Raw genomic sequence first — 14,205 nt, forward strand, 5'->3', positions numbered from 1 at the left:
AAACACAGTATGTGAATTTATGGAATTGTTTTCAAATTTAACTTCCAGTTGCGTTTCATTTTGTACGTCACAAATTATTCAGGCGCTAGATTCATCTGCCTGTTCAAACATGAATCAATCCTTCATAAATTAAGATGAAGTTCAGTATGTAGGGCATTTTTTCTTAACGCAACGTCCTGTCATTGCCTATTTGTATTTGTACAACTTCTGTTACTTAAGAGAATATTAACTACTGTTATTGGAGTGCATTAGATATGAAATTCAGTAGAACGCTTTTTATTCATACAGTAGGAGTCCTGATCAGTATTTTTACATGTAGAATATTTAATATTAAAAGAAATGTTAATAATCATCAGAGCAACCCACATTATGCTTTATTTTTTTGTTCAATTATGCTTTATTTTTTTCCAAATTATGCTTTATTATGCTTTATTGTTAATTTAAATCATTATTTCACATTAATCGTGTATATTGTATAATATTTACTATACATTAAATATTCTAAATATCTTGTTCTATTTATTAATATTTTATGTAACCAGTTTCATATTCAATGAACTTTCTACTTAATGCACTGTAAAGAGTTACGCTTTACTCCTGTCAGTTTCTTATCACTTGTGTGCGCCTTATAGGTGCATATATACAGAAAGGGAAAGTAAAAGATGCCAACAAAAATTACAGAAAGTGCTCAGTTCAAGAGGTACACATAACAATACAAATAAAAATAAGCTTTCCATTGTTGTATTGTTATGTTCTCAAAGGTTTTGCATTATAAATATTGATTTTAAAAATATTAATACAGTATTTTAAACTTGCAGTTAAACAGAATTTTCCAGGATATGCTCTAATAGAATTTTTCAATAATTGTACTATGTAATATTTTAAATTATGCTTTACGCTTTATTTTCTAAAATTATCCTTTATTGTTCTTTTAAAATTAGTTTCTTCTGGACCCTTAGACAACCAAAACCATGTTCAAGGTACCAGCCATATGTGTAAATTGCTGTTATGCATTTTATGCTTTTGGGTTGCCCTACTAATCGTGTAAACGTTTGCAACTACTTTATCAAGCAAAATGGTATTTCATTGGCATAATTTCTTTTTTCTCTTTATTATTAGGCACTTCAGCCTTTATATGCTTCAGAAGAACTAAAGGGGAAACTTGAATTGTTCACAAGCAAGTTTAAGGATCGTATTGTATCCATGACGTTAGATAAAGAATATGAGGTCGCTGTACATGCTATATGGCTTGTAATTAGTATATTGAAGTAAGTGTGGTAGAGTTTATTTAAATTCAGTTTTTGACACAGCTGTGTTTTCTTTGTTGATGTGAGTAAAAATATATACCATAAAACAATTCACTATTCATATAATTTTTCTTTTCAAGTGCTACTTAGTAATGTGCTGGAATTTTTCTATCTCATAATTAATTAATACGTTGAATTTTCTTCAATTTTTCAAAAGGTGTGAAAGGCCTATAAAACTTCCAGAACACGTGTGTTGCTAGATTATTCAGCATTTCTATAGAACAAAATTCTTCTAAAATCTTTATTTTGAATTCTGTTGTCTTAATTGTTTTAATATATTTCTTAAATGAAAATTTGTTGGTTAAGTATAGAAAATAAAATTAGAGTGACTCGACGGTAAGTTTATTTTTCTCTGTAATGTTTCGTGATATTACTGTCACGTTTTGATTTCAAGAGAAGCTTGTGCTAATAATAGTTATAGACAACTGAGTATCATGTAATACTGTCATTAAATATCACGAAACTGATTTATCATACTTTCTCTAAACAACATGACGATCATCTCTTGCCAATTGCATTCACTCATATACAGAAAAGAAGCCATTTTATGTGTTCTTTAAATAGTAATGCCTTAGCTTGTGCCTTCTTAAGCGAGCTTAATGAATTGACATTGTATTAAGTTCATCAGGTGTGTTTTTATCCTGCAGAATAAATTTTTCGCCTTGCAGTCAACAGTTGCTGATCTTATATGGCAGTTTCAAGTATGCATAAGAGTTAAGTCATGAAAACTATGCATCATACGAAACTAGCATAGTGAAGTACACTTTGTATTCGGATTTGGAACAGAGTGTACCCTTGTCAAACTAGTCCAGTGCATTGTAATATTCATGCAGGTACAATAATCTGGACTGAGAACAGTAATGAACAACGTTTTTCTTTTTTAATGTAGTAGGTGTAAATAAGATTTCGATGACCAATGCTTTATTGTAATTATTTCAGACATCATCGAGACATTCTTACAGACAAGGACTGTGAGTACGTGTATGAGTTAGTGTATTCATCGCACCGCGCCGTAGCACAAGCAGCAGGAGAATTTCTGAACGAGCGTCTTTTTATACTAGATGAGGACGACAGTGTAGTAGGAATTAGAACGAAACGAGGAAAAAAGCGCCTTCCAAATACTCCTTTAATTAGAGATCTGGTTCAGTTTTTTATCGAGTCAGAGGTAAGATAGGAGTATGCATTTAATATAAAAACATATTCTATTAAATAAATAAAGAAATATAAACAAAGATTACTATAGATAATGATCCATCGAGCTATTCTAATACGTTTTATGTAGAAAAAATTGTAATTGTGTCTATGAATTTGTCGTCTTTTGTTGATTGGTATCAGGATTTTGATTTAATTTGATCACACATGCAATCTGTCACACGATATTTTATTTTAGGATCTCACTTGACTACGCGTTTGGAATTAACTATTATTGGTTTCATTACTGTGTATTAGTTTCTTTTATACATAGGGAAGAGTGACTTGCAACGGATTTTCGTTATTCACATATTTATATTTTACATTTTTATAACATTTCTGGTTCAATCACGCCTTAAAACAGCATCATTTTCCTGGCTCTTTCTTATTTTTATTTCTAAATTTTTTCATTATTTTTATTCAGCAATTGTTTCATAGAAGTAATTACATAATTACGTTCGTAATATAGCCCTATTTAATTATTAGATTACGTTGTGTTTGGACACAGCTTTCACTGTATCATTATTAATACCAATAAATAGCTTACCCACTAAGCCAATAGATTAAGAAATTAAGATAAATAGATTAAGAAATTTATCTGTTGTTTCACCCCCTTTGATAAATTCTTTCCTTTGTATATTCCAGCTTCATGAACATGGTGCATATCTCGTCGATTCTTTAATAGAATCGAACGAAATGATGAAGGATTGGGAGTGTATGACGGATTTGTTACTAGAAGAGCCTGGCCCAGCGGAAGAACCTTTAGATGATAGACAAGAAACTAGTTTGATAGAAATTATGGTATGTTGTATACGTCAGGCTGCTACTGGAGAACCACCTGTAGGAAGAGGACCAACACGCAAGGTAATATGTATGGTTTTGGTTGTTTCGTGTAATAATTCTTCAAATTATTCAATGATCGATAGTTATAGTATGCCTACGTCAGCGAAAAGAGTGAATATGATTGAATTCAGCATAGAGATAGAGTACAATGTTTACTTGTTATTGCTAGCGGTACTTATGTATCATATGAAATAATGAATATCATCACAAAAGAAACCAAAATCTCTGAACAAAGCAAGTTTTAATTAAAAATAACAATTCTGTAACAGTTTCGCCAACTAACTGAACAACTTGTCTTCATAAGACACAGTGAGACACAAAGCAGAGCTAACCCATGAAGCAGATATTTAATGAATATCAGAAAAAAAAAAAAAAAAAAAAACTAAAGCTAAGAAATGCATATTTCTCCTAAAAAAGTTGATTAGGTCTGTAACTTAAGATAGTTTAGATCAGTTTAAGTATTTTCTGTAACTTAGATTCTGACGATATATCCTTCTTAATGTAGACTGCTCGAAGATTTGTCTTACAAATGAACTCACAAGATACCTTGCTGTTTTGTATCATGTTACGGACTCATTTGAAAATCGCTATCCTTGAGCTTTTACTGACTACTTTCACAATTGTGAAGACATAGGTGAGAAAACAAGGGATAGAATGAATTAGAATTAATTACACATGTAATAATTATATACACTGACACATTAATTCTTGTAAATGCAAACGTCTTGAGGCATCCTATGCTACTTTAGATCGTGATATAGCCTGGCACCAGATCTGACATCACACTTGATGTACCTTCCTCGTAAGCTTCCTCAGTATCCTTTCCCAAATTCTTCTATGTTCTTCAGACTCCGTCGTGGCTACATGGTTAGTGTACGCCCTCTTCGATGCGGGAGACCCGCGTAGAATTCCTGGTGGGAGCTCATGTGGTTCGGATCCCACGTTAAGTTGTAGATCCACGTCTCATTTAGCCTCGGTGCTGAACAGGACACTAAACTCCAAGTCAGCTAATCTTGCATCTCCCTCAGTAAGAGATGGAAAGACACTTATATCATCTCATTTTCAAACCATCCCCTGTTGTCTTCACCATCTACCCTATCTCTCCACTACACTCAGTTTACCATATACTTTTTTTCTAAGTCTTTGCTAATTTACTTGTTTATTATTATCATCATCCTTTTTCCCAATATTATGTAAATTTTTCTTCATTTATTATTACTGTGCTTTTCTGCACTCTTATCCACCTACCTGTCTCATTAGTTTCTCTTTATTTCTTTAAGTAAACTCCATCTTTCAGCGGGGTAATATTATCATGTGACCTTGCACTCTAAAATGGTGCTTATCTGGATACATGCACTTTTTTTTTTTTTTTTTTTTTTTTTTTTTGTACTTCCCTTCTCCTAATAGGATGATTTTGTAGCGTACTTTAAATATGTGTGATTATGTTTTGTCAATTTTTGACTAAGTGATTCATTATAAATATAGCTAAGACAGCCAGTCGGGACAGTGAAGATTTCTCAACTGTAAGACACGTTCTCTTCGCAGAAAATTTTTCAGAATTGTCACGTTGTTGCATCTGGAGTAAATAAATAAATAATTTTGCTTGTGGCAGCTGGATACCCTGTGTACTTTAAGTGAGTACTAACTAAAGGGTGTTTTCGCTTAATCAATTTGTGGTTGATTCAGTTGAAGTGATATCACCTTCGGCACAGTCAACTGAATCGCCTGCTGATCGAAGTTGATGAATCAACTTTCAACTAAACTGAAAGAGGTCTATATAGTCTGAATAGGCAGCGTAGTTGGCCCAGATCGCCTAATGAAAACAACTGTCGCGGGATAAGTTCGTTGGGGACAACAAAGTAGAGCGTGAGTTTCAATCACAAGTATTTTGGAAGTAATGGCCTATTTAAGTAATAGGATGTTTCTTCTATAATTATATGAGAAATGGAATACAAAGAATGCTTTTCATCAGAGCATTGCGACATAGAAGCAGTCCTAGAAAGGATTACAGTGCAAATTAGGACAATATATAATCGTGAAGTCGCTGATGTAAATAATTTTGCTATAACATATTGCTGCAATAACTATCCTCTTGGACATTTTGCAATTGCTAGTAAACTTCGAATTGATCGACCGGAGAAGAGCGAGTCTACGAGCAGCATTCAATTTTCGTTGAAAACGGCATAAGGACATATATATATATATATATATATATATATATATATATATATATATAGGGCCGGATCCAAGGGGAGAGCTATAGGGGCTACGCCTCCCCCCCCCTGACGCTCAGGTATACAGTGGATAAAATGGGCTTCAATCCTACTTTCTTTACACTGAAAAAGCAGCAAACTACGGTTTAGCCCCTCCCTTGATCATATCCTTTATCCGCGGCTGTATATATATATATATATATATATATATATAAAATAGGTCATTTGAATGGCCATTTAGTTATATATGAGTAGTTTCCATTTAAAATTACTGTAGTATCTAGTCAGTTTCAAGTTTTGGATAGCAATGTATCTCTCCAAGCTCAAGGGTGTGTGTACGTGTGTGTGTGTGTGTGTGTGTGTGTGTGTGTGTGTACATTATCAGAAGTAGTATTAAAGGATCAGAGTATGTTCAGCTTCATAGCAGTTAGTGTAGCCAGTGTGTTTTGAAGACTCTTAAGTGTTTTAAATTGTTCTAATATCCATAATTATTTTTGTAGGTGTTGTCTGCAAAAGAATTGAAACAAATTCAGGACGACAAAGCACGTTTGACTGATCACTTCATACCTCTTTTGCCATCTCTTCTTGCAAAGTACATGGCTGATCCTGAAAAAATGACCAACTTGCTCTCCATACCTCAGTATTTCGATCTTGAGATTTACACAACATCACGTCAGGAAAAGGTTAGTCTTTTAAATCGTAACAAGCATTCCCGCTAATATAAGAATGATAAATTTTGTTTAGTAATTAGAAAAAATGTTAGCTATTGGATAGTGTTCAGAATTAAGAAATACGTATGTTATGTTTTTGTTATACTTCGTTATTCACAAGAAAGACTTTAGGTAAGCTCTCAGAGTTGTATTCAACTGAGCGAAATTGTATCTCACTTTATCTACATTGTAGGGAACTGTTGAGGGCACACATTATAGTGTGTTTCTTAAGCTGGTACCGAATTTAAAAGTATCATCGATTCTAAACGAAGAGTCGCATCAACATGAAATAACACGTAAACCATTCTTTAAAACAACACCGGCCTCTCACCAACAAATAGACATCCAAACACACTTGCAACGGTTTCCGAAACACAGATTTTTCGAGGAGGACAGTGTCACATAATAAAATGCATACTTTCAAATACTTTGAAGATTTCTAATTCCAGAATTAAACGAACAGACATTATCCGGGTTTGGTGACAGAGAGACACATTTCTTGGTTCTAAAAAGTCTCTACTTTTTAGCCCAGCAAAGTTTCTGTTAGTGGGAGAATGTTAAAAGGAAAGACATATGTTGAAAAATGTCTATAATGTGCATGACCTAAAAGGAGAAGAAAACAAAAAATAAAGAAAGAAAATTCGTGTTGTTATTCACGACATTCGAAATGGAGAGAGACATGCAATTTTGAAGTCTTGAAAATTCTTAAAAGCATGTTAGAACATAGTGGAGCACAGTTTAAGATCTGTTTGGAAAATAGCTATAAGTCGTCGTCAAAATTTAGTTTAGGGAAATTCCACAAGTTATTTCATGTTGATTCGACTCAGTTTCAAATGTACGATAGTTTCAAACCCGGTGGTACTTTAAAAAACACCTGTACATACTAGTACATTGACTTTCTTATATGGAAGTGTGAAGTTCGGATGTTACGGACCAGCCATCATCGCCAAAGTTATGTGTGTTTTCTTAGTTGCAGTTGTCAAGTTCCTAAGTGTTTCCTGCATGGCACATCTCAGCCTTTATTTATTTATTTATTTCTGAAGTATTCTACCTGAATCGTGGTTTGTGTAGAACGCAACATTAGGAAATCGTTTGTCTTTTCACAATTCAAAATATTATTTCAAGTGATGTAATGAGTCTATCCTTCTCCTTGTGTCTTTATAGTCAGCTTAGAACATAGTTATCCATTTTGCGAACGGTACGTACCACCATATGAACATACACTACAAATGGAGTAAGTAGCTATAACTGAAATGTAGTAATGTAGTCGACGAATTAATCAAAAATACTATACGAATAAAACTTGGCAAGCACCTGTCTTAGAGAAATGTTGTCATCTTTGACTTGTAATAAATGTTTAGGTTTTGAAGTTACCCTTATAGGCATAAAGGAAATCTTCATATCGACATTTGTAGAACACAAAAGAAAGAACTCTGGTGTGTAAAATAATCGCTTTGTTCGTGTCTGTTGCAATTTCTCCAAACTTCTCTTGTAAACTTTCGGATGCTTTCCTGAAACAGTGCTTTTCTTCATTTATAAAGAAATCAGTTTGATGGTCCGACGTAAGTTTAACATTGAAATAAGACCTATACTTTTTTTTTTTTTTTTTTTTTTTTTTAAGTAGAATCTATTACTTCTATTACAGTACACACTGCTTTACGTTTGTGTAAAGCTTCTGGATACATATGAATATGGACGACGAACAGTAGGAAGGACAGAAAAGAAAAGAAAAATTAAAGAGGAGAGAAAAACCTTGTAAGCATCCAAGTGGGCGCCACTGTATTCGAATATTTGTCAATTTTGTCGTTTCACAGCTTTTCTCTTCCTACTTTTTCTCTTCCCTATCTGATGGCCGTGTCCAAAGGATACAAGCACGCATTCGAAGTGTGCTTATTTCCGGATCTGACGTCACCTAGTGTGCGTCAAAAGATCGAAGTTCACAAGTCTGCGAGTGCATAGTGCGTAGTGTACGAGGATGTACACTATGTTAGTATACTTGAGTGCTTAACATGGCGGTTTCTCGTAAAATGACCTAATAAAATTTTAAAAGGCATATTCTTAATATTTTCGTTGATGTGAATTTATTTGTGTGCTTATCTAATAATTTAGTTGGTAAATATAAAATTAGTTATTTTACAAGTGGAATATAAAAATGTTACACAAATAACAAACGTATTTACGTTGTTCTCTGAGCATGCAATGGAACTTAAAATAGTGTTGGGAAAGCAACTAAATAGTTTCTTTAATATTGCTATAAAGATATTTTTACTCAAATATTACATGGTTTGTGTAGCTTGGGATAATTAGACTATCGGTAATGCAGTTATTCACACGTAAATGACAAATTTTAATGGCGCATGAATTAAAATGTCAAGCTCTATTATAGAATAATGAATACCTTTATTATTAATTTCTTTATAGCTACAGCAGCAAATGTTAATTCGTAGGTAGATAGGCCTAATTTTCTACTTTTGATTCTAATCAAATTCCTTTCAAAGATACCATATTTGCTTGCACTTATGAGAGACTGTAATATATACCAATTACCGTGCATTTTGCATTTTTGATAGCTGCCCAAAAGTGAAATACAGATCAAAAATTTCTTTCTACACATTTATCAAAGATTTCACACATGTCTTTTGGTAAGTCTTTACTTTGGCTTTTTCATTCATTTTTTTCTTTCTTTTTCGATTCTTCGATTCAGTGATTTGATCTTTCGGTTTCAGTTTTGAGATCTTGCCTGTTAGGCCATATATAAAAGTTAGTAACTAGGTTGGTTCCTTTCTTAATTTTTAATTCACATAGTATTGCCGAGCGAGCGTCAGCGAGTGAAGGCGGGTTAGATTCCCGCAGGACACGTTCTTTTCTGTCTTCGTTACGAATCGGTTTATTGAACGATTCATTGAATGAAATAGCCGAAGGAAAGAATTGCCCTCCTCTTAATTCATATAATCCCATTACTGTACCCACTATGAAGCGATTATGAACAAATAATTCCTTCTGTATAGTTGAACAATGAGAGCCATTACATAATATACATAGTGTATTTTTTCATAAAGCTGTCTTGATTTTTATAAAATCCTTATTATATTACTAGTAGTGTTTTATGATTATACTTGGACGAGGGGATTTGTTTCGTAACTGAGTAACCATTTTCGCAGTGGGAAGCATGTAGGAGAGACAGCGGGTGTATAACGAGAGAAATGTAGGGCGCCGAAAGCGTAGTGAAGTGCACGCAAATGTTGAAGTATATACAATGTACAGGACTGCATTTAAGCGGGCTTATAAGACAGTAATCTTATATTTTTGTTATTTTTACCATATTACTTTAATTAGGGTTATCCACCTTGAGTATATGTGATCCTTATAAATTGCTATTTCATAGTGACATATTAGCTTTTTCTTGTGAATTTTGGTCCTCATATTGTTTAACTCTATCACTTCTTTCCTTGTCACCCTTGTAAGTGTTAACTTTTGGGTTAGATTAAGAATATGGAGATACTATTTCGAAGAATTACGGGTAAAATCTATAGATCCACGATGAAACTTCATCATTAGCGCAATATGGTAGAAATAATCCAATCAATATGCCAGTAACTGAAGCAATATAGTAGAACTACAACAACTGTAGTGTCATTGTTGTGTAGTCTACCGTACAGGAAGCAATTATAACCAATATGAACTCTCAAAGTAGTTTTGAGCCATATTATTGTAAATAACGCTCCCCTCAGCACCTTCGGTGTTCTAACGCTCTTGCAAGTTGCCTACTTTTTCATGTGCAATAAAATTCCTAAGCTACTTTGCAGCAGTGTCATCAGCGCCCAAATCACCAGCGCTACTTCCTTCCTTTAAAAAATATTCCCTTTTGCAAGCATGCCTAATAAAATAGAACATCGCCAGTAGTTTAGTGGCTTTCATACTGTTACGAGTTTATTGTGAACATAAGACAAAACACACACACACACTGTGTATATATATATATATATATATATATATATATATATATATATATATATTATGTATATAGGTATTGCCAGTATGCTCCGCTCTTGTTAATCTGGGCCGCGTGAAAGATCCAACATGACAAGTATTTGCAGGTATGGCAAAGCTGAAGCTGTTGGCATACATGGAAGAAACTCTTTAAGTTATTTGCTGGTTACCCCATATTGTCAGTCTGTACGATATACTTCTCTTTAACATAACTGGAAAGAAACAAATATATATTTTCTAGTACGTGAAATTCTCCCTTCTTTTGTTATCAGTGTTCCATGTTCCACCATGTTGAGTTGCCCTAAAGTGTGGATCAAAAGGTAATTTGACGAAGTATACACTATTTAATGTGCACTCTATTTGTAGACTTCGAGTATACATCCTCGAAGTGTGTACTATGCACTTTTGGACACGGCCGATGAAACTTTTTTTTGCGAAGAAGCATATAGTGTACTTTTTAGTGTAATTGTGTCTTCAGTATATTCTGTGGTATAATTCGTTTTTTATTCTTGCTTTGGGCTTCCTTTGTTCCAACTATACAAAAGCTGTAATTTGTAGCTTGTAATCATAGTCTACATAATTTGATTTTTTCTGTCTTTTAGAGCCTTGAAATGTTGCTTAAATTGCTGCAAGATATAGTTGAGAAACATACAGATACAGATGTGCTGGAGACATGTGCTAAGACACTGGAAGTTCTCTGCACTGATGATTATGCAATATGTACTCGTTGCAGTGTAGCTCAAAGCACTATCATCGATGCCATTGTTAATAGATATCGAGAAACTATGGATGAGTATAACTCACTCATTGATGGGGTAAGTGAATGAGTTTCTTTCTTCGTTTATGCAGAAGAATAGATAGTATATGGCGTGATCATTGATAGGTATTCAGTGAATAAATTGCGGCTCAATACAGAAGAAATTAACATAATTTTGTATTTTTTTAAAAAATTTTGAAAATAATGATATTTGATTATAAATGCTTTTAGTTTACTGTGTTGGTGAATCATAAAAGAGATTTAAACGGAGAATGGTCCGTTACAATGGTACCCGTAGGTTTTGTTGGAGTTTACGCGTGTCCTCGTGTCATTTCAGTAATTCTTTCATAATCATCCGTCTTCTTTAGCCTATAGACAATAATCATGGCACATAAAACTACAAAGTAACCAAAAAAGTTCTTGCCGTTTTAACGTCTCATTAATCATGCGCTCACAGAGATGAAACGAAATTACGCACATGCCTGTCAAGCGATCGGGAGTTAGTCTGACCATCAACCTTCAGAAATACTGGCACGTTGCGTACATATAGCAGTCATAGCTCGTACAGATGCAGTATGACTGTTTCAGTGTTATAGAGGTATCGAAGCAACGTGCTTATGTGTGTTTGTTGTATGACTTTAAAATGGGTCTGTCAACTGTCGAATCAAGCCGCCACATATGTCAGGCATTTGGGGAGAATATCGTGAACGGACGCACCCCAGGACGCACTTGGACACACTCATCTTCGATCGTTTGGTCATTGGTGACGAAAAGTGGGTCCTCTATGACACTCCCAAGCGTAAGAGACACTGGTTGTCGCCACGTGACCCTGTTCCTCACACCTCAAGATCATCTCCGCACCCACGAAAGGTTATGCTCTCTGTATGGTGGAATTGTCGACAAGCGGTGCATTACGAGCTTCTTCCACCTGGTCAGACCACCGTTGCTGACCTGTACTCTCAGCAGTTGCAAAAGGTGCACCGTGCTTGCTGCAGAAGGGGCATTGGTGAATCGCGAGGGCTACTGTTCCTACACGACCATCATGCCAAGCCACATGCAGTAACGAGGACCCGAGAGACCCTTCAGCAACTTGACTGGGAGACAGTGAACCATGTACTATATTCGTCGGACCTTGCGCCAACAGATTACCACCTGTTTCATTCCCTCGACAACCACCTCCGTGGGAGATCCTTCGGAAATCAGGGAGACGTGCGGAAGGCACTGACGGGACTTCTTTATATCCACGATCGCTGAGTTTTATCACCAAGGTATTGGCAAAAGGTATTGGATGCTGATAGAGATTACTTCGAAACTTATAGGTACGTACCGTCCACTCTATTGCTCTTTATCACTACTCTAGAACGGCAAAAACTTACTTGGTTACCTCATAGAAAGAACTAACATTCATGCTACTGGTAATATACTCACGCTTGGATAAATATCTAATTTCGGTTTTTATATTACTTTAAGGACATTGAATCCAATAAAACTACTTTTAAACGTGTTTGTCTATGGGGATAGATGTTTTAAAATGATCCCATTGGATTCAGCAGTTTGAGATTAGTATAAAAAGCAAAATTAGAAATTTATCCAAGCGTACAAATGTTCCAGTTTAAATCATTTTTCTAAAAATTATTCAATCCCTTTTTTTACCAGTAGCATGAGCGTTAATTCTTTTTCAATGCACACGTGATATGTAGGGCTTTAGTTGAAAAGCGTTTGGAAAAAAGAGACCTTTGCATACGTTGAGAAGGAAATGGGAAAATAATGTAAAGCAGGGTATTAGGTAAATAAAGTCTTAGACTCTGGACAAGGTAAGATTTAAAGACATACTTTGTCTCTGTAGCTATGAACATACAGCTTTCTTAAGCCATAGAGTTAGTGTTGGAAAGGTAGTTGACAATCTTGCAAATCCTTTATTGTATGTGGCAATTTTGGAAATGTTTGAACGCTTGATTGAAATAAACACACGTTTCAGATACTTAAATGAGTATGATTTGTCAAAGAAATAAGAAAATAAGACGAATATATAAGTTTCGTGGAGGAGAAACAGCATGGTTTGCTGTTGGCGGAAGCCACTCTAGTCCTTTCGCCTATAATTTTTGTGTTCGTGAAATTTTCTCAGAATCCGTATGACCTGTTTGGACGAAAACTGTCTTGAAGGTAATTGATGGTCTGTTTAGCTGGATCGTTAAATTTGGTTGAGATCGATTAGAGCCAAAAGCCGAAATCGATAAATTTCTCAACAGCAGTGCATTGATATGACTCTAGAAACTACAATAATTTAAAGTAGTCGTAAGTTAGGCAAAATACACTAGGATAGTGGTTGACTAAAGGTTACACATTAAGTGGCCGTGTCTGAAGAAAAGTGTAAATGAAACGTAACATGTGGTATATAATGTTTGTTATTGATGCATTATCTACTTTATTCACCGAATCTTTATTTCTATTTCAAGATAGAAGCAGCAAATGCTAATATAGCTCTACTTGACCGATAATACATTATGTAATTCAATTTGGAACAACTACTTGGATGTATGATGAGCAATTTGGAAAATGTGAAAACATTGTTTTGTATTTGTAGGAAGAGGAGCCAGATGAAGATGAAACATTCTCGTTGATTAATAGTTTGAAGAAAGTTTCCATTTTCTATACCTGCCACAACATCGGTCCGTGGAATCTGTGGGATTCGTTTTTTAGATGCATTAAAGAAGCGAAAGAAGGCAGCAAGTCATACCCTGATGAGGTGAGTTACATCAGCTGTGTTCCATACTGTTTTGGCTTTCAATAAATAGTTGCAGAGTGTGAACTAAATTGTAAAATGGAAGTTTCATAAAACCTTGAAATTCGGGATGCTAGGTTCATTTTTTATTCCACACTATAATGAACGAAATGTTATTTTGTGGAATTCTACCAATAAAAAAAAATAAAAATCAATGCAGATTAAGGTGATCTGGTACCCCTAGCAACCTTGAAAGTTAGCCCATTTAGAAAGCACAGCAAAGTTTTTCACTATTTTCTTCTTTATTATTAAAGTTACAAACGTAAAAATTTGAACAAGCCTAGAGGAGACATATCTATGCCTTGCCTGTTTTAGATTTTGAAAATAACACAGTAAGAAAACTTCTATCTTTAACTTTGAAGACATGGCAACAATAAGACCTGAACCCTGCGACGGTATAGTTTTTTCTTTC

The 14,205-nt window shown here is 34.5% G+C and overlaps 1 protein-coding gene across 5 annotated transcripts in view; it reads left to right on the forward strand.

Annotated features, from left to right (window-relative positions):
- LOC145688369 (cohesin subunit SA-2-like) overlaps positions 1 to 14,205 on the forward strand; it is a 122,761-nt gene that overhangs the window by 59,234 nt on the left and 49,322 nt on the right. For all 5 annotated transcript variants that reach the window (XM_081762521.1, XM_081762526.1, XM_081762524.1 and 2 more), the window contains exons 9-14: positions 1,120 to 1,268; positions 2,247 to 2,472; positions 3,144 to 3,362; positions 6,055 to 6,237; positions 10,857 to 11,069; positions 13,596 to 13,757. In XM_081762521.1, coding sequence (XP_081618647.1) covers positions 1,120 to 1,268; positions 2,247 to 2,472; positions 3,144 to 3,362; positions 6,055 to 6,237; positions 10,857 to 11,069; positions 13,596 to 13,757 — 1,152 coding nt within the window. The remainder of the gene's footprint in view (positions 1 to 1,119; positions 1,269 to 2,246; positions 2,473 to 3,143; positions 3,363 to 6,054; positions 6,238 to 10,856; positions 11,070 to 13,595; positions 13,758 to 14,205) is intronic.

The sequence above is a fragment of the Thermobia domestica genome, chromosome 6 (assembly GCF_964235325.1).
Source record: "Thermobia domestica chromosome 6, izTheDome1.hap1.1, whole genome shotgun sequence".
Taxonomy (NCBI): domain Eukaryota; kingdom Metazoa; phylum Arthropoda; class Insecta; order Zygentoma; family Lepismatidae; genus Thermobia; species Thermobia domestica.